Source organism: Colossoma macropomum, unplaced genomic scaffold (assembly GCF_904425465.1).
Source record: "Colossoma macropomum unplaced genomic scaffold, Colossoma_macropomum, whole genome shotgun sequence".
Taxonomy (NCBI): domain Eukaryota; kingdom Metazoa; phylum Chordata; class Actinopteri; order Characiformes; family Serrasalmidae; genus Colossoma; species Colossoma macropomum.
The window spans coordinates 21,752,458-21,779,857 of NW_023494799.1; the positions used below are offsets into that span (position 1 = coordinate 21,752,458).

At 41.7% G+C, this 27,400-nt stretch overlaps 1 protein-coding gene across 1 annotated transcript in view; it reads right to left on the minus strand.

Moving 5' to 3' along the window:
• LOC118819333 (mucin-5AC-like) overlaps positions 1 to 27,400 on the minus strand; it is a 50,784-nt gene that overhangs the window by 13,297 nt on the left and 10,087 nt on the right. The window contains exons 17-38 of the mRNA XM_036587073.1: positions 26,544 to 26,796; positions 26,379 to 26,431; positions 24,997 to 25,097; positions 24,699 to 24,850; positions 23,188 to 23,326; positions 22,386 to 22,496; positions 22,110 to 22,289; positions 21,774 to 22,013; positions 21,510 to 21,666; positions 20,434 to 20,562; positions 19,718 to 19,868; positions 19,595 to 19,638; positions 19,299 to 19,496; positions 15,801 to 16,387; positions 14,387 to 14,562; positions 12,648 to 14,271; positions 12,311 to 12,447; positions 11,243 to 11,452; positions 5,511 to 9,708; positions 3,518 to 3,693; positions 1,466 to 1,576; positions 526 to 837 (exon numbers count right to left, since the gene is read on the minus strand). Coding sequence (XP_036442966.1) covers positions 526 to 837; positions 1,466 to 1,576; positions 3,518 to 3,693; positions 5,511 to 9,708; positions 11,243 to 11,452; positions 12,311 to 12,447; positions 12,648 to 14,271; positions 14,387 to 14,562; positions 15,801 to 16,387; positions 19,299 to 19,496; positions 19,595 to 19,638; positions 19,718 to 19,868; positions 20,434 to 20,562; positions 21,510 to 21,666; positions 21,774 to 22,013; positions 22,110 to 22,289; positions 22,386 to 22,496; positions 23,188 to 23,326; positions 24,699 to 24,850; positions 24,997 to 25,097; positions 26,379 to 26,431; positions 26,544 to 26,796 — 9,439 coding nt within the window. The remainder of the gene's footprint in view (positions 1 to 525; positions 838 to 1,465; positions 1,577 to 3,517; positions 3,694 to 5,510; positions 9,709 to 11,242; positions 11,453 to 12,310; positions 12,448 to 12,647; positions 14,272 to 14,386; positions 14,563 to 15,800; positions 16,388 to 19,298; positions 19,497 to 19,594; positions 19,639 to 19,717; positions 19,869 to 20,433; positions 20,563 to 21,509; positions 21,667 to 21,773; positions 22,014 to 22,109; positions 22,290 to 22,385; positions 22,497 to 23,187; positions 23,327 to 24,698; positions 24,851 to 24,996; positions 25,098 to 26,378; positions 26,432 to 26,543; positions 26,797 to 27,400) is intronic.

The window sequence follows — 27,400 nt, forward strand, 5'->3', positions numbered from 1 at the left end:
GTTGTGGTTGGGGATGATGTTGTGGTTGGGGATGTTGTTGTTGTTGGAGTTGTTGTTGGCGTATGTGCTGTTGTTGTTGTAGTTGGTGTAATTGTTGTCGTAGGTGTGGTTGTTGTTGTAGTTGGTGTAGATGTTGTTGTTTCAGTTGAAGTAATGGGACAAGGCCCAGGCTCAATTTCACAACAGTAGACTCTAATCTCATAATCCAAGCACTGCTGCTGGAGACCCTGGTCTTGGTTCAAACAAATCAGTCCATCTTTAGCATTACAAGTCAGCACTTGACCCAGTTGTGACAGTGGAAGTCCTGGGTAGAGTTTTGCTCTGCATTCCACTTTACTTGGTGCACTACAGATGCTGGGATAAGTCTCTGTTATTCGTTTTATTGGTACAATTTCGCCCCCATTAGCACCTGTTGTTGGAGGGCCAAAGTCCATCCATGCTGACCAATGGCAACGCTTACAGCTTGTTGTGGTCGAAATTGTGGTTTTTGTTGTAGATGTAGGTGATGTGCTTGTGGTTGGGGATGTTGTTGTGGTTGGAGATGTTGTTGTTGTTGGAGTTGTTGTTGGCGTAGCTGTTGTAATTGTTGACGTAGGTGTGGTTGTTGTTGTAGTTGGTGTAGATGTTGTTGTTTCAGTTGAAGTAATGGGACAAGGCCCAGGCTCAATTTCACAACAGTAGACTCTAATCTCATAATCCAAGCACTGCTGCTGGAGACCCTGGTTTTGGTTCAAACAAATCAGTCCATCTTTAGCATTACAAGTCACCACTTGACCCAGTTGTGAAAGTGGAAGTCCTGGGTAGAGTTTTGCTCTGCATTCCACTTTACTTGGTGCGCTACAGATGCTAGGATAAGTCTCCGTTATTCGTTTTATTGGTACTATTTCGCCACCATTAGCACCTGTTGTTGGAGGGCCAAAGTCCATCCACGCTGACCACTGGCAACGCTTACAGCTTGTTGTGGTCGAAATTGTGGTTTTTGTTGTAGATGTAGGTGATGAGCTTGTGGTTGTGGATGGTGTTGTGGTTGGGGATGATGTTGTGGTCGGGGATGTTGTTGTTGATGTAGGTGTGCTTGTTGTTGGAGTTGTTGTAATTGTTGTCGTAGGTGTGGTTGTTGTTGTAGTTGGTGTAGATGTTGTTGTTTCAGTTGAAGTAATGGGACAAGGCCCAGGCTCAATTTCACAACAGTAGACTCTAATCTCGTAATCCAAGCACTGCTGCTGGAGACCCTGGTTTTGGTTCAAACAAATCAGTCCATCTTTAGCATTACAAGTCACCACTTGACCCAGTTGTGAAAGTGGAAGTCCTGGGTAGAGTTTTGCTCTGCATTCCACTTTACTTGGTGCGCTACAGATGCTGGGATAAGTCTCTGTTATTCGTTTTATTGGTACAATTTCGCCACCATTAGCTCCTGTTGTTGGAGGGCCAAAGTCCATCCATACTGACCACTGGCAACGCTTACAGCTTGTTGTGGTCGAAATTGTGGTTTTTGTTGTAGATGTAGGTGATGTGCTTGTGGTTGGGGATGTTGTTGTGGTTGGGGATGTTGTTGTTGTTGGAGTTGTTGGTGTAGCTGTTGTAATTGTTGACGTAGGTGTGGTTGTTGTTGTAGTTGGTGTAGATGTTGTTGTTTCAGTTGAAGTAATGGGACAAGGCCCAGGCTCAATTTCACAACAGTAAACTCTAATCTCATAATCCAAGCACTGCTGCTGGAGACCCTGGTCTTGGTTCAAACAAATCAGTCCATCTTTAGCATTACAAGTCAGTACTTGACCCAGTTGTGAAAGTGGAAGTCCTGGGTAGAGTTTTGCTCTGCATTCCACTTTACTTGGTGCGCTACAGATGCTTGGATAAGTCTCGGTTATTCTTTTTATGGGTACAATCTCGCCACCATTAGCACCTGTTGTTGGAGGGCCAAAGTCCATCCACGCTGACCACTGGCAACGCTTACAGCTTGTTGTGGTCGAAATTGTGGTTTTTGTTGCAGATGTAGGTGATGAGCTTGTGGTTGTGGATGGTGTTGTGGTCGGGGATGTTGTTGTTGTTGGAGTTGTTGTAATTGTTGTCGTAGGTGTGCTTGTTGTTGGAGTTGTTGTAATTGTTGACGTAGGTGTGGTTGTTGTTGTAGTTGGTGAAGATGTTGTTTCAGTTGAAGTAATGGGACAAGGCCCAGGCTCAACTTCACAACAGTAAACTCTAATCTCGTAATCTAAGCACTGCTGCTGGAGACCCTGGTTTTGGTTCAAACAAATCAGTCCATCTTTAGCATTACAAGTCACCACTTGACCCAGTTGTGAAAGTGGAAGTCCTGGGTAGAGTTTTGCTCTGCATTCCACTTTACTTGGTGCACTACAGATGCTGGGATAAGTCTCCGTTATTCGTTTTATTGGTACAATTTCGCCACCATTAGCACCAGTTGTTGGAGGGCCAAAGTCCATCCATGCTGACCAATGGCAACGCTTACAGCTTGTTGTGGTCGAAATTGTGGTTTTTGTTGTAGATGTAGGTGATGATGTTGTGGTTGGGGATGTTGTTGTGGTCGGGGATGTTGTTGTTGGAGTTGTTGTTGGAGTTGTTGTAATTGTTGTCGTAGGTGTGCTTGTTGTTGGAGTTGTTGTAATTGTTGTCGTAGGTGTGGTTGTTGTTGTAGTTGGTGTAGATGTTGTTGTTTCAGTTGAAGTAATGGGACAAGGCCCAGGCTCAATTTTACAACAGTAGACTCTAATCTCATAATCTAAGCACTGCTGCTGGAGATCCTGGTTTTGGTTCAAACAAATCAGTCCATCTTTAGCATTACAAGTCACCGCTTGACCCAGTTGTGAAAGTGGAAGTCCTGGGTAGAGTTTTGCTCTGCATTCCACTTTACTTGGTGCGCTACAGATGCTAGGATAAGTCTCAGTTATTCTTTTTATTGGTACAATCTCGCCACCATTAGCACCTGTTGTTGGAGGGCCAAAGTCCATCCACGCTGACCACTGGCAACTTTTACAGCTTGTTGTGGTCGAAATTGTGGTTTTTGTTGTAGATGTAGGTGATGAGCTTGTGGTTGTGGATGTTGTTGTGGTTGGGGATGATGTTGTGGTCGGGGATGTTGTTGTTGTTGGAGTTGTTGTTGATGTAGGTGTGCTTGTTGTTGGAGTTGTTGTAATTGTTGTTGTAGGTGTGGTTGTTGTTGTAGTTGGTGAAGATGTTGTTTCAGTTGAAGTAATGGGACAAGGCCCAGGCTCAACTTCACAACAGTAAACTCTAATCTCGTAATCTAAGCACTGCTGCTGGAGACCCTGGTTTTGGTTCAAACAAATCAGTCCATCTTTAGCATTACAAGTCACCACTTGACCCAGTTGTGAAAGTGGAAGTCCTGGGTAGAGTTTTGCTCTGCATTCCACTTTACTTGGTGCACTACAGATGCTAGGATAAGTCTCCGTTATTCGTTTTATTGGTACAATTTCGCCACCATTAGCACCTGTTGTTGGAGGGCCAAAGTCCATCCATGCTGACCAATGGCAACGCTTACAGCTTGTTGTGGTCGAAATTGTGGTTTTTGTTGTAGATGTAGGTGATGAGCTTGTGGTTGTGGATGGTGTTGTGGTTGGGGATGATGTTGTGGTCGGAGATGTTGTTGTTGTTGGAGTTGTCGTTGATGTAGGTGTGCTTGTTGTTGGAGTTGTTGTAATTGTTGTCGTAGGTGTGCTTGTTGTTGTAGTTGGTGTAGATGTTGTTGTTTCAGTTGAAGTAATGGGACAAGGCCCAGGCTCAACTTCACAACAGTAAACTCTAATCTCGTAATCTAAGCACTGCTGCTGGAGACCCTGGTTTTGGTTCAAACAAATCAGTCCATCTTTAGCATTACAAGTCACTACTTGACCCAGTTGTGAAAGTGGAAGTCCTGGGTAGAGTTTTGCTCTGCATTCCACTTTACTTGGTGCACTACAGATGCTGGGATAAGTCTCCGTTATTCGTTTTATTGGTACAATTTCGCCACCATTAGCACCTGTTGTTGGAGGGCCAAAGTCCATCCATGCTGACCAATGGCAACGCTTACAGCTTGTTGTGGTCGAAATTGTGGTTTTTGTTGTAGATGTAGGTGATGATGTTGTGGTCGGGGATGTTGTTGTGGTCGGGGATGTTGTTGTTGGAGTTGTTGTTGGAGTTGTTGTAATTGTTGTCATAGGTGTGCTTGTTGTTGGAGTTGTTGTAATTGTTGTCGTAGGTGTGGTTGTTGTTGTAGTTGGTGTAGATGTTGTTGTTTCAGTTGAAGTAATGGGACAAGGCCCAGGCTCAATTTTACAACAGTAGACTCTAATCTCATAATCTAAGCACTGCTGCTGGAGATCCTGGTTTTGGTTCAAACAAATCAGTCCATCTTTAGCATTACAAGTCACCGCTTGACCCAGTTGTGAAAGTGGAAGTCCTGGGTAGAGTTTTGCTCTGCATTCCACTTTACTTGGTGCGCTACAGATGCTAGGATAAGTCTCAGTTATTCTTTTTATTGGTACAATCTCGCCACCATTAGCACCTGTTGTTGGAGGGCCAAAGTCCATCCACGCTGACCACTGGCAACTTTTACAGCTTGTTGTGGTCGAAATTGTGGTTTTTGTTGTAGATGTAGGTGATGAGCTTGTGGTTGTGGATGGTGTTGTGGTTGGGGATGATGTTGTGGTCGGGGATGTTGTTGTTGTTGGAGTTGTTGTTGATGTAGGTGTGCTTGTTGTTGGAGTTGTTGTAATTGTTGTTGTAGGTGTGGTTGTTGTTGTAGTTGGTGAAGATGTTGTTTCAGTTGAAGTAATGGGACAAGGCCCAGGCTCAACTTCACAACAGTAAACTCTAATCTCGTAATCTAAGCACTGCTGCTGGAGACCCTGGTTTTGGTTCAAACAAATCAGTCCATCTTTAGCATTACAAGTCACCACTTGACCCAGTTGTGAAAGTGGAAGTCCTGGGTAGAGTTTTGCTCTGCATTCCACTTTACTTGGTGCACTACAGATGCTGGGATAAGTCTCCGTTATTCGTTTTATTGGTACAATTTCGCCACCATTAGCACCTGTTGTTGGAGGGCCAAAGTCCATCCATGCTGACCAATGGCAACGCTTACAGCTTGTTGTGGTCGAAATTGTGGTTTTTGTTGTAGATGTAGGTGATGATGTTGTGGTTGGGGATGTTGTTGTGGTCGGGGATGTTGTTGTTGGAGTTGTTGTTGGAGTTGTTGTAATTGTTGTCGTAGGTGTGCTTGTTGTTGGAGTTGGTGTAGATGTTGTTGTTTCAGTTGAAGTAATGGGACAAGGCCCAGGCTCAATTTCACAACAGTAGACTCTAATCTCATAATCTAAGCACTGCTGCTGGAGATCCTGGTTTTGGTTCAAACAAATCAGTCCATCTTTAGCATTACAAGTCACCACTTGACCCAGTTGTGAAAGTGGAAGTCCTGGGTAGAGTTTTGCTCTGCATTCCACTTTACTTGGTGCGCTACAGATGCTGGGATAAGTCTCTGTTATTCGTTTTATTGGTACAATTTCGCCACCATTAGCTCCTGTTGTTGGAGGGCCAAAGTCCATCCATGCTGACCACTGGCAACTTTTACAGCTTGTTGTGGTCGAAATTGTGGTTTTTGTTGTAGATGTAGGTGATGAGCTTGTGGTTGTGGATGGTGTTGTGGTTGGGGATGATGTTGTGGTCGGAGATGTTGTTGTTGTTGGAGTTGTCGTTGATGTAGGTGTGCTTGTTGTTGGAGTTGTTGTAATTGTTGTTGTAGGTGTGGTAGTTCTTGTAGTTGGTGAAGATGTTGTTTCAGTTGAAGTAATGGGACAAGGCCCAGGCTCAACTTCACAACAGTAAACTCTAATCTCGTAATCTAAGCACTGCTGCTGGAGACCCTGGTTTTGGTTCAAACAAATCAGTCCATCTTTAGCATTACAAGTCACTACTTGACCCAGTTGTGAAAGTGGAAGTCCTGGGTAGAGTTTTGCTCTGCATTCCACTTTACTTGGTGCACTACAGATGCTGGGATAAGTCTCCGTTATTCGTTTTATTGGTACAATTTCGCCACCATTAGCACCTGTTGTTGGAGGGCCAAAGTCCATCCATGCTGACCAATGGCAACGCTTACAGCTTGTTGTGGTCGAAATTGTGGTTTTTGTTGTAGATGTAGGTGATGATGTTGTGGTTGGGGATGTTGTTGTGGTCGGGGATGTTGTTGTTGGAGTTGTTGTTGGAGTTGTTGTAATTGTTGTCGTAGGTGTGCTTGTTGTTGGAGTTGTTGTAATTGTTGTCGTAGGTGTGGTTGTTGTTGGAGTTGGTGTAGATGTTGTTGTTTCAGTTGAAGTAATGGGACAAGGCCCAGGCTCAATTTTACAACAGTAGACTCTAATCTCATAATCTAAGCACTGCTGCTGGAGATCCTGGTTTTGGTTCAAACAAATCAGTCCATCTTTAGCATTACAAGTCACCGCTTGACCCAGTTGTGAAAGTGGAAGTCCTGGGTAGAGTTTTGCTCTGCATTCCACTTTACTTGGTGCGCTACAGATGCTAGGATAAGTCTCAGTTATTCTTTTTATTGGTACAATCTCGCCACCATTAGCACCTGTTGTTGGAGGGCCAAAGTCCATCCACGCTGACCACTGGCAACTTTTACAGCTTGTTGTGGTCGAAATTGTGGTTTTTGTTGTAGATGTAGGTGATGAGCTTGTGGTTGTGGATGTTGTTGTGGTTGGGGATGATGTTGTGGTCGGGGATGTTGTTGTTGTTGGAGTTGTTGTTGATGTAGGTGTGCTTGTTGTTGGAGTTGTTGTAATTGTTGTTGTAGGTGTGGTTGTTGTTGTAGTTGGTGAAGATGTTGTTTCAGTTGAAGTAATGGGACAAGGCCCAGGCTCAACTTCACAACAGTAAACTCTAATCTCGTAATCTAAGCACTGCTGCTGGAGACCCTGGTTTTGGTTCAAACAAATCAGTCCATCTTTAGCATTACAAGTCACCACTTGACCCAGTTGTGAAAGTGGAAGTCCTGGGTAGAGTTTTGCTCTGCATTCCACTTTACTTGGTGCACTACAGATGCTGGGATAAGTCTCCGTTATTCGTTTTATTGGTACAATTTCGCCACCATTAGCACCTGTTGTTGGAGGGCCAAAGTCCATCCATGCTGACCAATGGCAACGCTTACAGCTTGTTGTGGTCGAAATTGTGGTTTTTGTTGTAGATGTAGGTGATGATGTTGTGGTTGGGGATGTTGTTGTGGTCGGGGATGTTGTTGTTGGAGTTGTTGTTGGAGTTGTTGTAATTGTTGTCGTAGGTGTGCTTGTTGTTGGAGTTGGTGTAGATGTTGTTGTTTCAGTTGAAGTAATGGGACAAGGCCCAGGCTCAATTTCACAACAGTAGACTCTAATCTCATAATCTAAGCACTGCTGCTGGAGATCCTGGTTTTGGTTCAAACAAATCAGTCCATCTTTAGCATTACAAGTCACCACTTGACCCAGTTGTGAAAGTGGAAGTCCTGGGTAGAGTTTTGCTCTGCATTCCACTTTACTTGGTGCGCTACAGATGCTGGGATAAGTCTCTGTTATTCGTTTTATTGGTACAATTTCGCCACCATTAGCTCCTGTTGTTGGAGGGCCAAAGTCCATCCATGCTGACCACTGGCAACTTTTACAGCTTGTTGTGGTCGAAATTGTGGTTTTTGTTGTAGATGTAGGTGATGAGCTTGTGGTTGTGGATGGTGTTGTGGTTGGGGATGATGTTGTGGTCGGAGATGTTGTTGTTGTTGGAGTTGTCGTTGATGTAGGTGTGCTTGTTGTTGGAGTTGTTGTAATTGTTGTTGTAGGTGTGGTAGTTGTTGTAGTTGGTGAAGATGTTGTTTCAGTTGAAGTAATGGGACAAGGCCCAGGCTCAACTTCACAACAGTAAACTCTAATCTCGTAATCTAAGCACTGCTGCTGGAGACCCTGGTTTTGGTTCAAACAAATCAGTCCATCTTTAGCATTACAAGTCACTACTTGACCCAGTTGTGAAAGTGGAAGTCCTGGGTAGAGTTTTGCTCTGCATTCCACTTTACTTGGTGCGCTACAGATGCTGGGATAAGTCTCCGTTATTCGTTTTATTGGTACAATTTCGCCACCATTAGCACCTGTTGTTGGAGGGCCAAAGTCCATCCATGCTGACCAATGGCAACGCTTACAGCTTGTTGTGGTCGAAATTGTGGTTTTTGTTGTAGATGTAGGTGATGATGTTGTGGTTGGGGATGTTGTTGTGGTCGGGGATGTTGTTGTTGGAGTTGTTGTTGGAGTTGTTGTAATTGTTGTCGTAGGTGTGCTTGTTGTTGGAGTTGGTGTAATTGTTGTCGTAGGTGTGGTTGTTGTTGTAGTTGGTGTAGATGTTGTTGTTTCAGTTGAAGTAATGGGACAAGGCCCAGGCTCAATTTTACAACAGTAGACTCTAATCTCATAATCTAAGCACTGCTGCTGGAGATCCTGGTTTTGGTTCAAACAAATCAGTCCATCTTTAGCATTACAAGTCACCGCTTGACCCAGTTGTGAAAGTGGAAGTCCTGGGTAGAGTTTTGCTCTGCATTCCACTTTACTTGGTGCGCTACAGATGCTAGGATAAGTCTCTGTTATTCTTTTTATTGGTACAATCTCGCCACCATTAGCACCTGTTGTTGGAGGGCCAAAGTCCATCCACGCTGACCACTGGCAACTTTTACAGCTTGTTGTGGTCGAAATTGTGGTTTTTGTTGTAGATGTAGGTGATGAGCTTGTGGTTGTGGATGGTGTTGTGGTTGGGGATGATGTTGTGGTCGGGGATGTTGTTGTTGTTGGAGTTGTTGTTGATGTAGGTGTGCTTGTTGTTGGAGTTGTTGTAATTGTTGTTGTAGGTGTGGTTGTTGTTGTAGTTGGTGAAGATGTTGTTGTTTCAGTTGAAGTAATGGGACAAGGCCCAGGCTCAATTTCACAACAGTAAACTCTAATCTCATAATCCAAGCACTGCTGCTGGAGACCCTGGTTTTGGTTCAAACAAATCAGTCCATCTTTAGCATTACAAGTCACCACTTGACCCAGTTGTGAAAGTGGAAGTCCTGGGTAGAGTTTTGCTCTGCATTCCACTTTACTTGGTGCACTACAGATGCTGGGATAAGTCTCTGTTATTCGTTTTATTGGTACAATTTCGCCCCCATTAGCACCTGTTGTTGGAGGGCCAAAGTCCATCCATGCTGACCAATGGCAACGCTTACAGCTTGTTGTGGTCGAAATTGTGGTTTTTGTTGTAGATGTAGGTGATGATGTTGTGGTTGGGGATGTTGTTGTGGTCGGGGATGTTGTTGTTGGAGTTGTTGTTGGAGTTGTTGTAATTGTTGTCGTAGGTGTGCTTGTTGTTGGAGTTGGTGTAGATGTTGTTGTTTCAGTTGAAGTAATGGGACAAGGCCCAGGCTCAATTTCACAACAGTAGACTCTAATCTCATAATCTAAGCACTGCTGCTGGAGATCCTGGTTTTGTTTCAAACAAATCAGTCCATCTTTAGCATTACAAGTCACCACTTGACCCAGTTGTGAAAGTGGAAGTCCTGGGTAGAGTTTTGCTCTGCATTCCACTTTACTTGGTGCGCTACAGATGCTGGGATAAGTCTCTGTTATTCGTTTTATTGGTACAATTTCGCCACCATTAGCTCCTGTTGTTGGAGGGCCAAAGTCCATCCATGCTGACCACTGGCAACTTTTACAGCTTGTTGTGGTCGAAATTGTGGTTTTTGTTGTAGATGTAGGTGATGATGTTGTGGTTGGGGATGTTGTTGTGGTCGGGGATGTTGTTGTTGGAGTTGTTGTTGGAGTTGTTGTAATTGTTGTCGTAGGTGTGCTTGTTGTTGGAGTTGGTGTAATTGTTGTCGTAGGTGTGGTTGTTGTTGTAGTTGGCGTAGATGTTGTTGTTTCAGTTGAAGTAATGGGACAAGGCCCAGGCTCAATTTTACAACAGTAGACTCTAATCTCATAATCTAAGCACTGCTGCTGGAGATCCTGGTTTTGGTTCAAACAAATCAGTCCATCTTTAGCATTACAAGTCACCGCTTGACCCAGTTGTGAAAGTGGAAGTCCTGGGTAGAGTTTTGCTCTGCATTCCACTTTACTTGGTGCGCTACAGATGCTAGGATAAGTCTCAGTTATTCTTTTTATTGGTACAATCTCGCCACCATTAGCACCTGTTGTTGGAGGGCCAAAGTCCATCCACGCTGACCACTGGCAACTTTTACAGCTTGTTGTGGTCGAAATTGTGGTTTTTGTTGTAGATGTAGGTGATGAGCTTGTGGTTGTGGATGGTGTTGTGGTTGGGGATGATGTTGTGGTCGGGGATGTTGTTGTTGTTGGAGTTGTTGTTGATGTAGGTGTGCTTGTTGTTGGAGTTGTTGTAATTGTTGTTGTAGGTGTGGTTGTTGTTGTAGTTGGTGAAGATGTTGTTTCAGTTGAAGTAATGGGACAAGGCCCAGGCTCAACTTCACAACAGTAAACTCTAATCTCGTAATCTAAGCACTGCTGCTGGAGACCCTGGTTTTGGTTCAAACAAATCAGTCCATCTTTAGCATTACAAGTCACCACTTGACCCAGTTGTGAAAGTGGAAGTCCTGGGTAGAGTTTTGCTCTGCATTCCACTTTACTTGGTGCACTACAGATGCTAGGATAAGTCTCTGTTATTCGTTTTATTGGTACAATTTCGCCACCATTAGCACCTGTTGTTGGAGGGCCAAAGTCCATCCATGCTGACCAATGGCAACGCTTACAGCTTGTTGTGGTCGAAATTGTGGTTTTTGTTGTAGATGTAGGTGATGATGTTGTGGTTGGGGATGTTGTTGTGGTCGGGGATGTTGTTGTTGGAGTTGTTGTTGGAGTTGTTGTAATTGTTGTCGTAGGTGTGCTTGTTGTTGGAGTTGGTGTAGATGTTGTTGTTTCAGTTGAAGTAATGGGACAAGGCCCAGGCTCAATTTCACAACAGTAGACTCTAATCTCATAATCTAAGCACTGCTGCTGGAGATCCTGGTTTTGGTTCAAACAAATCAGTCCATCTTTAGCATTACAAGTCACCACTTGACCCAGTTGTGAAAGTGGAAGTCCTGGGTAGAGTTTTGCTCTGCATTCCACTTTACTTGGTGCGCTACAGATGCTGGGATAAGTCTCTGTTATTCGTTTTATTGGTACAATTTCGCCACCATTAGCTCCTGTTGTGGGAGGGCCAAAGTCCATCCATGCTGACCACTGGCAACTTTTACAGCTTGTTGTGGTCGAAATTGTGGTTTTTGTTGTAGATGTAGGTGATGAGCTTGTGGTTGTGGATGGTGTTGTGGTTGGGGATGATGTTGTGGTCGGGGATGTTGTTGTTGTTGGAGTTGTCGTTGATGTAGGTGTGCTTGTTGTTGGAGTTGTTGTAATTGTTGTTGTAGGTGTGGTAGTTGTTGTAGTTGGTGAAGATGTTGTTGTTTCTGTTGAAGTAATGGGACAAGGCCCAGGCTGAACTTCACAACAGTAAACTCTAATCTCATAATCTAAGCACTGCTGCTGGAGATCCTGGTTTTGGTTCAAACAAATCAGTCCATCTTTAGCATTACAAGTCACCACTTGACCCAGTTGTGAAAGTGGAAGTCCTGGGTAGAGTTTTGCTCTGCATTCCACTTTACTTGGTGCACTACAGATGCTGGGATAAGTCTCGGTTATTCTTTTTATTGGTACAATCTCGCCACCATTAGCTCCTGTTGTTGGAGGGCCAAAGTCCATCCACGCTGACCACTGGCAACTTTTACAGCTTGTTGTGGTCGAAATTGTGGTTTTTGTTGTAGATGTAGGTGATGAGCTTGTGGTTGTGGATGGTGTTGTGGTTGTGGATGATGTTGTGGTCGGGGATGTTGTGGTCGGGGATGTTGTTGTTGTTGGAGTTGTTGATGTAGGTGTGCTTGTTGTTGGAGTTGTTGTAATTGTTGTTGTAGGTGTGGTTGTTGTTGTAGTTGGTGAAGATGTTGTTGTTTCAGTTGAAGTAATGGGACAAGGCCCAGGCTCAACTTCACAACAGTAAACTCTAATCTCGTAATCTAAGCACTGCTGCTGGAGATCCTGGTTTTGGTTCAAACAAATCAGTCCATCTTTAGCATTACAAGTCACCACTTGACCCAGTTGTGAAAGTGGAAGTCCTGGGTAGAGTTTTGCTCTGCATTCCACTTTACTTGGTGCACTACAGATGCTGGGATAAGTCTCCGTTATTCGTTTTATTGGTACAATTTCGCCACCATTAGCTCCTGTTGTTGGAGGGCCAAAGTCCATCCATGCTGACCAATGGCAACGCTTACAGCTTGTTGTGGTCGAAATTGTGGTTTTTGTTGTAGATGTAGGTGATGAGCTTGTGGTTGTGGATGGTGTTGTGGTTGGGGATGATGTTGTGGTCGGGGATGTTGTTGTTGTTGGAGTTGTTGTTGATGTAGGTGTGCTTGTTGTTGGAGTTGTTGTAATTGTTGTAGGTGTGGTTGTTGTTGTAGTTGGTGAAGATGTTGTTTCAGTTGAAGTAATGGGACAAGGCCCAGGCTCAACTTCACAACAGTAAACTCTAATCTCGTAATCTAAGCACTGCTGCTGGAGACCCTGGTTTTGGTTCAAACAAATCAGTCCATCTTTAGCATTACAAGTCACCACTTGACCCAGTTGTGAAAGTGGAAGTCCTGGGTAGAGTTTTGCTCTGCATTCCACTTTACTTGGTGCACTACAGATGCTAGGATAAGTCTCTGTTATTCGTTTTATTGGTACAATTTCGCCACCATTAGCACCTGTTGTTGGAGGGCCAAAGTCCATCCATGCTGACCAATGGCAACGCTTACAGCTTGTTGTGGTCGAAATTGTGGTTTTTGTTGTAGATGTAGGTGATGATGTTGTGGTTGGGGATGTTGTTGTGGTCGGGGATGTTGTTGTTGGAGTTGTTGTTGGAGTTGTTGTAATTGTTGTCGTAGGTGTGCTTGTTGTTGGAGTTGGTGTAGATGTTGTTGTTTCAGTTGAAGTAATGGGACAAGGCCCAGGCTCAATTTCACAACAGTAGACTCTAATCTCATAATCTAAGCACTGCTGCTGGAGATCCTGGTTTTGGTTCAAACAAATCAGTCCATCTTTAGCATTACAAGTCACCACTTGACCCAGTTGTGAAAGTGGAAGTCCTGGGTAGAGTTTTGCTCTGCATTCCACTTTACTTGGTGCGCTACAGATGCTGGGATAAGTCTCTGTTATTCGTTTTATTGGTACAATTTCGCCACCATTAGCTCCTGTTGTGGGAGGGCCAAAGTCCATCCATGCTGACCACTGGCAACTTTTACAGCTTGTTGTGGTCGAAATTGTGGTTTTTGTTGTAGATGTAGGTGATGAGCTTGTGGTTGTGGATGGTGTTGTGGTTGGGGATGATGTTGTGGTCGGGGATGTTGTTGTTGTTGGAGTTGTCGTTGATGTAGGTGTGCTTGTTGTTGGAGTTGTTGTAATTGTTGTTGTAGGTGTGGTAGTTGTTGTAGTTGGTGAAGATGTTGTTGTTTCTGTTGAAGTAATGGGACAAGGCCCAGGCTGAACTTCACAACAGTAAACTCTAATCTCATAATCTAAGCACTGCTGCTGGAGATCCTGGTTTTGGTTCAAACAAATCAGTCCATCTTTAGCATTACAAGTCACCACTTGACCCAGTTGTGAAAGTGGAAGTCCTGGGTAGAGTTTTGCTCTGCATTCCACTTTACTTGGTGCACTACAGATGCTAGGATAAGTCTCGGTTATTCTTTTTATTGGTACAATCTCGCCACCATTAGCTCCTGTTGTTGGAGGGCCAAAGTCCATCCACGCTGACCACTGGCAACTTTTACAGCTTGTTGTGGTCGAAATTGTGGTTTTTGTTGTAGATGTAGGTGATGAGCTTGTGGTTGTGGATGGTGTTGTGGTTGTGGATGATGTTGTGGTCGGGGATGTTGTGGTCGGGGATGTTGTTGTTGTTGGAGTTGTTGATGTAGGTGTGCTTGTTGTTGGAGTTGTTGTAATTGTTGTTGTAGGTGTGGTTGTTGTTGTAGTTGGTGAAGATGTTGTTGTTTCAGTTGAAGTAATGGGACAAGGCCCAGGCTCAACTTCACAACAGTAAACTCTAATCTCGTAATCTAAGCACTGCTGCTGGAGATCCTGGTTTTGGTTCAAACAAATCAGTCCATCTTTAGCATTACAAGTCACCACTTGACCCAGTTGTGAAAGTGGAAGTCCTGGGTAGAGTTTTGCTCTGCATTCCACTTTACTTGGTGCACTACAGATGCTGGGATAAGTCTCCGTTATTCGTTTTATTGGTACAATTTCGCCACCATTAGCTCCTGTTGTTGGAGGGCCAAAGTCCATCCATGCTGACCAATGGCAACGCTTACAGCTTGTTGTGGTCGAAATTGTGGTTTTTGTTGTAGATGTAGGTGATGAGCTTGTGGTTGTGGATGGTGTTGTGGTTGGGGATGATGTTGTGGTTGGGGATGTTGTTGTTGTTGGAGTTGTTGTTGATGTAGGTGTGCTTGTTGTTGGAGTTGTTGTAATTGTTGTTGTAGGTGTGCTTGTTGTTGGAGTTGGTGAAGATGTTGTTGTTTCAGTTGAAGTAATGGGACAAGGCCCAGGCTCAATTTCACAACAGTAAACTCTAATCTCATAATCCAAGCACTGCTGCTGGAGACCCTGGTCTTGGTTCAAACAAATCAGTCCATCTTTAGCATTACAAGTCACCACTTGACCCAGTTGTGAAAGTGGAAGTCCTGGGTAGAGTTTTGCTCTGCATTCCACTTTACTTGGTGCGCTACAGATGCTAGGATAAGTCTCTGTTATTCTTTTTATTGGTACAATCTCGCCACCATTAGCACCTGTTGTTGGAGGGCCAAAGTCCATCCACGCTGACCACTGGCAACTTTTACAGCTTGTTGTGGTCGAAATTGTGGTTTTTGTTGTAGATGTAGGTGATGAGCTTGTGGTTGTGGATGGTGTTGTGGTTGGGGATGATGTTGTGGTCGGGGATGTTGTGGTCGGGGATGTTGTTGTTGTTGGAGTTGTCGTTGATGTAGGTGTGCTTGTTGTTGGAGTTGTTGTAATTGTTGTCGTAGGTGTGCTTGTTGTTGTAGTTGGTGAAGATGTTGTTGTTTCAGTTGAAGTAATGGGACAAGGCCCAGGCTCAACTTCACAACAGTTAACTCTAATCTCGTAATCTAAGCACTGCTGCTGGAGATCCTGGTTTTGGTTCAAACAAATCAGTCCATCTTTAGCATTACAAGTCACTACTTGACCCAGTTGTGAAAGTGGAAGTCCTGGGTAGAGTTTTGCTCTGCATTCCACTTTACTTGGTGCGCTACAGATGCTGGGATAAGTCTCTGTTATTCTTTTTATTGGTACAATCTCGCCACCATTAGCACCTGTTGTTGGAGGGCCAAAGTCCATCCATGCTGACCAATGGCAACGCTTACAGCTTGTTGTGGTCGGAACTGTGGTTTTTCTTGTTGTTGTTCGACTTGTTGGACTTGTTGGCGTTGTTGTCGTAGGTGTGGTTGTTAGAGTTGATGGTGTTTTTTTGGTCTTCGGAGATGTAGTTGTGGTTGGAGATGTTGCTGTTTTTGTAGGTATTGTTGTTTTTAGTCTGGTTGTTTTTGGTGTAGTGGTTGTGGTTTGTGTTGTGGTTGAACATTCAACGCTCTTGCAACATTTTGCTTTTATCTCATAGTCAAGACAAATCAGAGTTTGATATTTGTTCTCACAAATTAATCCTTGGTCATTGCATGTGACATTTTGGTGTAACTCAGATAATGGAACTCCTGGGTAGCGCGCTGCTTGACATATGACTTCAACTGGTTTTTCACATACTTTGTAGCGTCCAGACTTGATAATATTTTTAATAGTGTCATTGTCGCCTCCATTTGGTCCATATTCGGGATAATCAACATTCATCCATGGAGTCCAGGAACAGACCTCACACTGATGTGGAGTTGTCTTTGTTGTGGTAGTTACCGTTGGTGAAGTTGTTGGTGGCTTTGTTGTACAGTTCTTGTTGTCACAGCAATAAACTCGTATTTGGTAGTTCAAGCATAGTGGAAATGTGCCTGACTGATCTTTGTTCTTGCATATTAAACCTTCTTTGACATTACATTCCACAACCTGCCCTACTTCGCTTATGCTTTTGTTTGGATACTTTTCAGCTCGGCACTCAATTTTGCTCGGTTCATTGCAGATTTTATAACCAGCTGCTCTAATACTATTGTAAGTTTCAGAGTCACCTCCATTGGGACCAGGGGTGGGGAATGTTGTATCAAACCATTGAGTCCATGCACATGATTGCTGGCATGGTCCAGAAGTAGTCGTCGGCTGTGGTGATGTTGGAGTACTAGAGCGCGTAGTTGACACTGAAAGAAAAGACAATCTCATAGAATTCGGACTGTACATCATTTTTGTGCACACATTCATATAAACCAGATTATTTATCACTTATACTGACTCAAGGCTCCAATGTGTTGTTTTGTCAAAAGTGTTTGTTATATTACTCAAAAAATCTCGCTTTCGAAGTTGTCTGAAATCTTGGTCTCCCAATCTTTTTGATAGTGAGTCCGCCATCCCCAAGCCAAACAGTTTTCAAGGAAATTTTTTTATCAAACTAAACATTTGATATTAGTACATGTTTTAATTACATTTAAAATCCTGAATCTGTTCACAGAATAAGAAAAAGGCGCTGTATCAACTTTGCATCAAACCTTTGTGTTGCACTGTTCCTTTAAATGATATTTTTTTAGGGGTCACACACATTTTAGTATGAGAGAGAACACAAAGAGATGCAAAATGCTGTTAAACTAGCAAACTATTCTTTTGCCAATATTATAGAAGGCAAAAATGTCTAAATGGACTGCAAATGGAATTAAACTTGGATCTTACTTTTCATGAACTTTCAGAGTGAATACAGCCTATGGTGCTGGACGTTCATAAACAAAATATTTAACATTATGTTTGTAGTTCCCAGGTAAAGGCCTCAAGTAGCAATATTTGAGACTGGAACTTAGACTAGGGTTCAAATCTATCTGCTTGAGATATGATAAATTATGGTAAACTAGTGTTCTAAACTGACTTTGCAAAGTTAATAAGCATCACCAATCTACTGTTTAAACATCCTTTGTGGTGAATATTGGTGTTGATCATTATACTTTACATTTCAAACTTAAAATGAAATTTCATCTAATAATTCTCTTGCAAACACTCATATCTTCTCAAAGTTAAGGTTTTATTTTAGAAAGACCGTGATAAATGATGGTCCATCAGCTATGATGGGGTCTCAGAAAGGGTTAGTGTAAACTAGGAGTTTGAAGGATATTACGCTATAAGTTTGAGTCAGTATCCACCTCAAAAGCCATCATCAGCAAACTCACAGTGGCTTTTGCTACACATTATCTTCCCACACTCAAGCAGAAATATACATATCGCAGCAAACATCGGAATTGTGCAGTCCTGGTGACAGAATGGGAGGTTTCTGTGTTTTGTTAGTGCTAAGCCAACGGTGGGTTCCCACACTTTTGATCACTAGGTTGCTCAGATTTAAAGAGAGCAAGGCAGTTTAAGTGGGACAGAATTTTGATAAAAGCTGTGAGGGTGGGACAAGTGACATCATCCTGGTGAATGCTGAAGGTAAAGTTTAAAACAACTAATTCTGACGAAGTACACATAGACGTTCAATAATTATTAATAGGGCTTACTTTATACTTGCACATTGTGCACTAACAAGACCAACCTTTACTTAATCTAAAGCAATCACCAATTTAGGTTTGCTGGGGCTTTAAGGATAGGAAGATGAAGAAAAGAAATGGCAGCATGGACTCAGAAGTGGCAACATTCTTGTTTAAATCTTGCACTGTCCCTTCCCGGTGTACAGTCAAGGTCTGTCCCAAATCCTGGAAGTGAGGACAGTGGATGACCAAGATGACAAAGAGAGAAACAGGAGGCCAACAGACTTATGTTGTGGATACTGCTGACCACAAAAGGAATAAGCATAACAGGCCCAGGGGGTGCCAATTCAGAGTGGTCAGGAAATCACCTAACCATTTGAATTTAGGGAAAGAAAAAGGACTTTAAGATTGCTTTTAATGTGTAGCAAATAATGAGCAGCAAGACATTGCAAACCAAGAAGTGTATATAGTGTATGTATGCACTCGAATTGTGGGTGGTAGGTGTTTTGGAGGCAGCAGGTAGTTAATAAGAGCATGAATGTGGGTTAAAACAAAAGCAATTCATGACATTTAAGCTCACTGAAAAAAATGCAGGGAACAGTTCTTCTCACTCAAAAAACAACTCTGAAATCCAGTTCCTTTGGTGGGGACTCAATAACATGGGAAAAATGTGTTTTCAGATCTGGCCTCCAAACACTGCCCTATATGATAACCATGCTGTCTTTCATGATTAACTTGTCTCCACATTCCTTTATAGTTGCTTTTTTGCTACATCTAACCAAGCAACAAGTAATTAACCTGCGATTTACTATTCATTTAAAATTGCCTCCATCTGCCAAAGACTATTTTAACTAGACTAGCATAGTGGTTCACAAATAGATTTGCTTAATTTTAGTAAAGATTCTCAAAACTAGAGATATATTAATTTGAAAACATTCAAGAATATAGTTGAAGGTAGGTATTTACATAGTTATGTGTTACAGTTATGTTGCTCTGTGCTAGCTAGTCTTGCTAACAACTAGTCACAGTATACACACTACTTCAAACTACACTATACCACTGGTCATTACATGTGACCATTAGATTTGGAATACACTAACAGTAAAAATAGTAATACATCAGTAAAAGTGGTGGACTTTGGCTTTCTAGTGTTCTAAACGTTCAGACAGTGCCTTTGCATGGTCAAAGTTTACTTTGTTTGGTCGGCATCTCTCCACATCTCCCTGTTAATTATCTGCATGTTACCTTCTATAAATGTAAGGTGAGCATCAGAAAGAAACATTATAAGACAAAGTCTGCTGTGGTCTGTACTGGTGAAAAGAAATTCTAATTTTGGCAAGTTGGACCAGCAAGAACCTTTACACATCGGGAAGAATGAGAAGGGTTGTAACATGGAGGTAGCTGTAGCACCACCAGTTTCAACAATCAGAAATGGGCTGCAGGGGTTATATAACTACTGTGCACACCCACCCCCCTCTTGAGCTGACAGGAGAAGTGAAGTTGAAGACTTTGTGTGAAATAGTGACATGCTTACGTTACAAAATCCCATTAAAACCCTCCTTTGTCTCTCTTACAAGAACTTGTAGGTATAATTGGCAGCACTAACCTGGTTGTGTTGTTGAGAAGTTAAAGGTAGTTGTTGGAGCGGTTGTTGTTGTTGGAGTTGTAGGGCAAGGATACATTTTCCTCTCAATTTTTCCATTCTCTCCACAGACAGCAGTCATGCAGTGGCCAAGCCCATCGGTGGTATTGTAGATAGTGCTTCCATATCGATATGTTTTTCCATCGTATGTGCAGGTACATGCTACAATTAGATGAAAAAGCTCACTTTCCTTCTTAACGAGTGGTTTATTATATCTTAAGAGATATTTGTAATGTAAGACATGAATAGTCTTTTCTTACCGTTGATATCTCTTGTGCAGTTGATTGTCATAGAATGGCAAGAACTGCAAAAAGAACAAACACTTAGTTTTAAATACATCACATTAATAAATAATGTCTTGAAGATATCAAGTGCGAGCATACCATGTCTGACAGTTTTCTGCGGTGGGAACCTTCTCTCCGTTGCTGTAATGCTTCCCTTGTTTATCGTAGCAGCCACAGCTTTCACTCTTCACACATTTCATTGTGTGTTCATCAAGGTATGGCTGATCAAGAGGACAGTTTGGATAACAGCCTAAAGAGGCAAATATTAGACGTGTGTCAAATATGGCTGTAACCTGTTAAATGTCCTTGGTATTTTCACTTTACAAGCCATTCATGCTCAGACTGTTTGCAGACAACATGGCAGCAAATACTTCATTTATCATGCGCTTATTAATTACATTAATAAATTTGTGAATGTAATTTCATCTGATTGTTACAACAATTATATATGCAGAAAAACATGGACACTCGAATATATCTTGCCAGAGAATACTCCAATTAATTGCTCAACTTTAATATTTAGATTTTTTTTTTTGAAGTGTCACTTTACAAAAATGTTGTTTTGATATTTACAGTGTAGATGTAATGTAATTCTCAGCCCAGCCACCAACATTTCTAACAAATCTCATTGTAATCAGTGACGCTGCAAACGTTTTGTATATTTTGTCCTGAAAGCAAATCAAATCTTATATACATTGTAGATAACAATAAATAATTAAATATAAATTAAATATAATTTTATAACATTCTTCCATGCTTAAGTGCTCATATTGCTTTTGTTTACCTGTTACTTGATTTTAAAATGATCTGTGTACCTTCTAGTGGTGGTATCTGACTGGAACACTTCCCAGAGGGGTTGCTGCAGGTCTTCATGCAGGAGGCACCACAGGGTTTATAGTGCCACTCACACTCACCAGCAGGGTTGTAGTAATCGCAGAACATTGCTGCAAGAAGAACACGAGTTTAATCTCAAGTGTTTAACAGCACCATTTTATTGTCCATGTTCCAGAAGTGTCATGCCCACTGAAGTCTATTGTTTTTAGAGATGCAATGAATCCTTATTTAGGTTCCTGTGCTAGTTTACAGAAAAAACGGCCACCTATTCTGAGTATCTACCATATTTGTTTCTCCTCATAAGTTTCTCCCAGAGTCTGGAAGCTCTCAGGAGCCCCTGCTCCCTTGTTGGCGTTTTCTGTATAGGACCATAGGTTCCTACTTGCTATCCATTTTGCGATTGAATTGTAAAGAAGTAGTTGGCAGCTAGTGCTTCTTATGTGGATTCTGAGGTATTTAACAGGTAAGAGTCAGCATCCCATTACTCTACGTGATAGAACTGGTCAAGTGATCTATCCATGCTTCACTCATAGATGCAAGTGACAAAAATCCTCACTGGTTGTCTTTAGTTAATCTAAATACTTCTGTCCAGTCATCGGCTGTTTTTTTCCTCTAAATTCAATATTGTACATTAAAAGTAAAATTTCGTCCTCTCTTCATTCTGCTATCTGCTGTGGACCAGAGGAGGATGGGCTCCTTTTTGAGTCCTGGTTCCTCTCAGGGTTTCTTCCTCTTGCTCTGAGGGAGTATTTTTTGTCACTGCTGCTTTCAGACCTAGATTTTCTGCAAAGCTGCTTTATGACAAGGCCTCTTGTAAAAAGTGCTAAATAAATAAACTTGACTTGACTATTGTTGCCAGTGTAGCATCTTGTCCAGCTTAGCAGCAGTTTCCGTAAAACCATGTGGAGCATGGATGAGCCAGTTATTTTGAACTTATCGAATCTTATCAACAATGTTTTAAGACAATAATTGTACATGGTATAGATATAAAACAATACCTCCTGAAAAACACTGGGTGCATGACGCCCCTGTATTTAACAACACTCAAGAGACTCACGGCAGACGCTAGGCGTTCTCCATGCAATGCAGGTTCCAACCGCATTACAGATTTCTGCGTATGCTGCAACAGCAGTGCACAAACACTCGCAATCTCCACCAGTATCACAAGCACATGCGTCCCACACACAAGCCTCAAAATAGGGAGTAGGATCCACCTTGACAAGAAGAAAAAGCCCAGTTAAGCATGGCGTGTATTATCTTAAAAAGAAAAGCAAAGTGAATTAACTGAAGCAAACCGAATGAACTAACTTCAGAAGGTTACCTGTGAATGACAGTCTTGGAAGACCTCACTGTTGATGATGCTGCACTGTTTCTGAGCCCAGGACTGCCTGTAGGGGTTAAAGGAACAGGGATTCAGGATAGCTTTGGCATTGGGGCAGGTGGAGGAATCCTTCCAGCTGTTTCCAAACTCCAAGGCATTGGTCACCACCCCTTGGTTTCTCAAGGTGAAGTCATTCTTTGCATTGCCGTCATAATTTCCGCAGAGGCCACAGACAGCACCCTGTTACAAGAGATCAAATAAAGTTCAGAAAACGTCCATTCACGGTATCTGGACACAGCAGAAGAGTCTGACTTTAATATGTGTAGACATGCTCACCTTGTATTCTGGACTCAGCTTGATAAATATGCTTGTCTTTCGATCCCACATAAGAATCATGCCATTATTGGCCTCAATCACCAAGTAGATTCCAATGAGCTGGATCTGGTAGGGAATTTCCTCTCCTTGATCCCTTTGCACTACTTGGTAGCTTCCATCTGTTAGTATGAGCTCATTTTTCTGAAAGAAAGAAGTTAGGTATTCTGTTAAGTACTTGCGTGCTAAACAATGATTTTACAACTCTGTATGTACAATTAATGTAAGCCAAGGCCTTACCCCGAGGAAGAGCTTAATAGCCTTGGAGCAGGTTGTGCCAGTGGTTCCACAAGGGATGTTTTCAGTGATGACTCTGAAGGTAGCACTGGCATTGCTGTGACCACAGTGATCCTAAAACAAGCACAGAAATATGTTTTACTTCATGAACAATTAACGTGCATTAACTAATTAATGCACAATTCTAACTGCTATACTCTGTACTTTACACAATACATATTCTGCTTGATCCTTTTTATTTATGAATTTGTTTTTATGTGAATGTATTAGGGCTGCATGATATGGGCAGAAAACGTGATGTTCGATAAAGCTGCTGGATATCTCGATGACGATATGAAAAGCGATGAATTCTTATTAAAATAGTGTGTGTCCTGCGACATGTGAACGAGTGCCATGAAGTGTTTCAGTCTAAAAACAGCCAGGTTTCCCTGAACAGCTTTGTGTGTCTGCAGTCAGGCCATTCATTTATTATCAATATAGGCCTACAAAAATGAATAAATATGTATTTAGTTCCCTAAAAGCACCATCATTTGATCCGTTCTGTTATTGCAGCCCTCAACCATGTGTTTATCATGATACGATAAAATTATGATTTAAGAATTAAGAAATAGATATCCATGTGACTGCACAACATTTCTACTTTATAACCAGTGACAAATTCTTTACATGTGCAAACACAGTCAGGCAGTGTTGACAAAAAAAAGAAAAACAAAAAAAAACATTGTTTTTATTGATATAAATGAAAACAAAGCATCTAGTGTTACTATAACCACTCAAGGCACTCGAGATTTTTCTCTTCACTTACTCTGACAAGGGTATATTCACAGTCTCCATCAAAGGTGTATCTTTTCCCATCAAATGTGATGTAATGTCCATCACCGTAAGCTGTGCAGGTTCCATAGCACGAGTTTGTGGTGCACTGCCATTTCTTGTCCTTACATGTGCTGCATTCAAATGAGACAAGAGATATGTAAATTAATAACTAGTTATAGATGGCAATTGTGCTTCAAGCATTATGCCTAACTGTTAACTGTTTAGCTCCTTAAGGGGGCGTTCAGATGATGCTTTTGTAAACATGGGGCTCGCATTAATTCGACAAGTAGGTTAAACACACAAAAAAGAAACGGTGAGGTGATTGATAAACATTTTGAAACATATATAATAATAAAAATTATTATTAAAAGAAAATGTGGACAATATTTCTATAACAGATCACACAAATAAATAAAGAAATTAAGAATACAGTTCATGATGTCCAAAAAGGGCCAAAACTAGATTTTCTTGGATGAGCAAATAGGAATCCTCAATATTGTCTGGTCAGCTGTGGATGACATGGCACTCTTTCAGCACAAAACTTCACAGTTTCTTCAACTTAAATATGTGGTTTTAAAACATCAAGCACCATGCGCAGGCTGGAGGAGTGCTTTTCAGTGTTGGTCTATAGACAACAATGAAAAAAAGCCACTTGAAAGAGTTTGAAAAGGCATCATCTGAACGTTCATGCAGGATCAGGAGGGCATCATCTGTTTCCGTTCAGAAAATGCAGAGCCAGTCTAAGTTAGCACAGCATATATATTTTCTGTGAATTTTCATGAAAGATCGCAGGTACAGTAAGCTGAACTACAAAGAGGTGCACATGATAATGACTAACTTGTTGTATTTTTACTATATCATTTGACACTGTTTGAAAGTACTAACTGACATTCACGTTAAACTGGCATTCTGGCCTAGATCTAGCATTTAAAATGTCCTTTGTCACGTTGTGTAATATTCTGTAGTGCAGTAGTGCATCTCTTAGCTCTAATCTCAGTTTGACACAGTTCACAGTTTTGTATCCTTTGTTTTTGTCTTTCAGTCTTCTGTCCCTACAATACCCAGCATGCAGTAGGCAAATACGTCATAAAATTGTGAACCCCCCAGCCTCTGACGTAGAAGCTAGAGGGGCTAGAACTCTGAGAACTTGGGCTGGAGTTCTGGGCAGCTTCTGCGTGTAGCTAAAAGGCTAGACCCCCCTCATAGCTGTGGTAGGACTGATGTAGGACTGAGGAACAGGGAGGAGATGGGGTGGTGGTGGAGATTGCGAATACTTCATCACGGGAATGGAAGCTGATCGTGTGAATTTATAGGGCATTAGATTGTAAGAAGGAGGGATTTCAGACATGTTCCTCCCAAACTTCAGTTATAACATAATTATATTTAATAACTGAGATTTTTTGGTTAGTTTTTATTTTTTTGACTGTTCGCGGTGATGTCCCTTCAGTTCAGAAATTAGCCAATGACTACATGTAGAACAAATGTCAACTGAGATATGTTTACCAGGTATTGCAGTCAACTTTGATGGATTCTCCGGGTTGGTGAAGGACACCGTTGTGGACACAAGGACACAGTTCCTCTTTAATGCAGCCTCCTTGCCCATCAGACACGAGGCCCGAGGGACACACACAGCCCGAGATACACTCTGTACTGATCTGTTGGGAAATAGTTTGTTTTCAGCATACATAATTCATACAAAAGTTCAATAAATGACATGTCAGGAGGTCATATTTCTTTTGTACAGCCACAGCAGAAACATCTTAATTTATGAAACGTTATCTTTACACAGGGAATAACTTACACAGGCCAGGTCCAGATTGTTGCAGCTCTTCTGGCACTCAGAGCCTGTAGATCCTGGGGCAGAGTTGGTGCAGTTGAAGAACACCATCGGTGAGGAGCAAGCTGAGGGCAAAAGGTAACACTTGTCTTAGTGACAATGCTGACATCCAAAACAATCAGAGCATGGTTTCAGTAAAGAGTCTTACAATTGCTCTGCTGTCTAAGTGGGTGATTTTACATGTAAAAGTAATTTTTTTTAAGAAAAAGAAACAATTTGGCAAAAAATCTAACTTGCACAATTTCTCCCTTCAAACCAAATGTATTCGAACAGCCAAGTCATGTTCAAAATTTAAAAGTTAACTAAAAAGTTGTTTAAAAGTTAAAAGTTTGCTTCTTTAGCTGCTTCTTTATTTTTGTTACCTCAACAATTAGCATGATGCTAACTTGATAATTTTGCCTCAAAGCTTGTGGAGTTCAGTATCTTTAATAGACTTGAATATGTGGCTTCTGACACTGTATGACACTGTTATGTATTAACATGGACTAAAGTACAGACAAAATTCAGCCTTTAAGGTGCTGCTGCTACTCTTTTAGCTATGTGCCATACTTTTGTCAACATAAGAAAGTCTATATATTTGTAGCTCCAGTTCTAAGATTAAAGAAGCAAACTTCAGACACCAAACATGTCTTGGCTGATCAACTACATTTGGGGTGGTTTGCTCCCTCTGTACTTTCCATTTCCCCACTTCTCTAGATTGCATACTACTCCCTCATAGTACTGAAACGTCTGTGCCAACTATATTTACTCATAAGTCTCTTCCTTTCCTGGACACATATGACGTATTTCCACTAAATTGGCTCACTAGCAGCGTCATGTGTCATACACTGTTTACACTATCCCACACTTGACCACACGCTAGACTCTTTGTCTAGTCTGATCCTGTCTATTGTGGTGCAGGTATTGTACTTACCCATGTGTTTGGGCATGTTATTTGTCTTTCTACATGGGTCTAAAATTATACTTGTAGCAGCGTCATGACATGCTAAATGTTTATTCCCCATCCCCCTTTTTTTCCATCAGAGGCTAACAGAAATTGCTCTGTTGTGCTTTACACTCATTTCATTTTACACATTTGAATTTAATTACAAATTTGATCAGGCCAAATTTAGTCAAACATAAGGGGGCACTCTAAGTAAGAAAATGCCCGATTAATCGATTAAACACAGGAAATACACCTTGACTCATATTTTTAAGAACACTAGAGGGCAGCGACTCTTCTATGTGCAGTATCTATCCCACTACAGTATGGAAGAGGAGCTTCTTTTACTAGTGTGGCTATATCACATCATAAACCAAACTAAATTGAATGTGAATGATCAGTATTAAACTGTGGGAGCACTCACATGGCTCGTCAGTGGAACGTCCGATGCAACTGAGCTGGCCGTTCTTGCAGGTGCTGAAACACAAGTTGATACATTCTTTAGGAAGAGTATCAATAGTTGGCTTTCTGTTGTCATAATGAGAAAAACTAAGGATTTCTTTTTGTAAAGACTCTAAATAAGGCCTACCACATGGCACCGTCCTTGGTGATGACTTCTCCAGGAGGAATCACTGATCCTTTGAAGTAGCAGGAACATTTAGCCGGTGGGACACATTTCCCGCTTTCATCAAGATACGTTCCAGCTGCGCAGACGCATCCATCCACAGGCTCAAAGGTAACAGCACATGTAAAGTCTGGGTCACTGTGGCAGCGGCACGACTGGTTGTTGTTCTGAACGTCATAGGAGTAGACCATGGTGCTGGGGCAGGTGGTATAATTCTCTGTGAACAAAAATTACCCAGTTTAGATAAAAACACATTTCATGTGTAACGTATCAGTGAATTAAGCAATAGAACACTCAAAATTGTGTGTGTTATTGTGGATAACATGACTCATCGGTACAGTAGTGCTCCATTAGTGTTCTGTTAATTGTATTGCTTTTATACAACAAGTAAAGAGAAAAGTAAAGCATCCGTGAATATCATTTCAAACCTATAGTTTAATCTTCGGAATTTCTCCTGCCAAAAAAGTAGTTCTAGCAGTGATCATTGTTGTCAACTGATGTTCAGTTTAATGATAAGGTGAAAAGAAAGTGTTGTTATTAGATGTGATTAGAACTAAGAATGAAATGTTCAGAGAACAGTTATGAAGCATCAATGACAGATAAATGAAAAATAATAAATGAAAAGTGTACATGTATGCTTACATGCTCTACCATAGCTGTTAGAGCAGAAATTGTTCCTTGCATTACAATATTATTTTGTTAATATTAGAACTACTTGACCTGGCTAAACCTTAGGCACTATTTGAGTATTATTTATTTGAACCAGGTAACATTATATTATATTGGGTTATATTATGTACTATATTAAGTACTAGAAATGA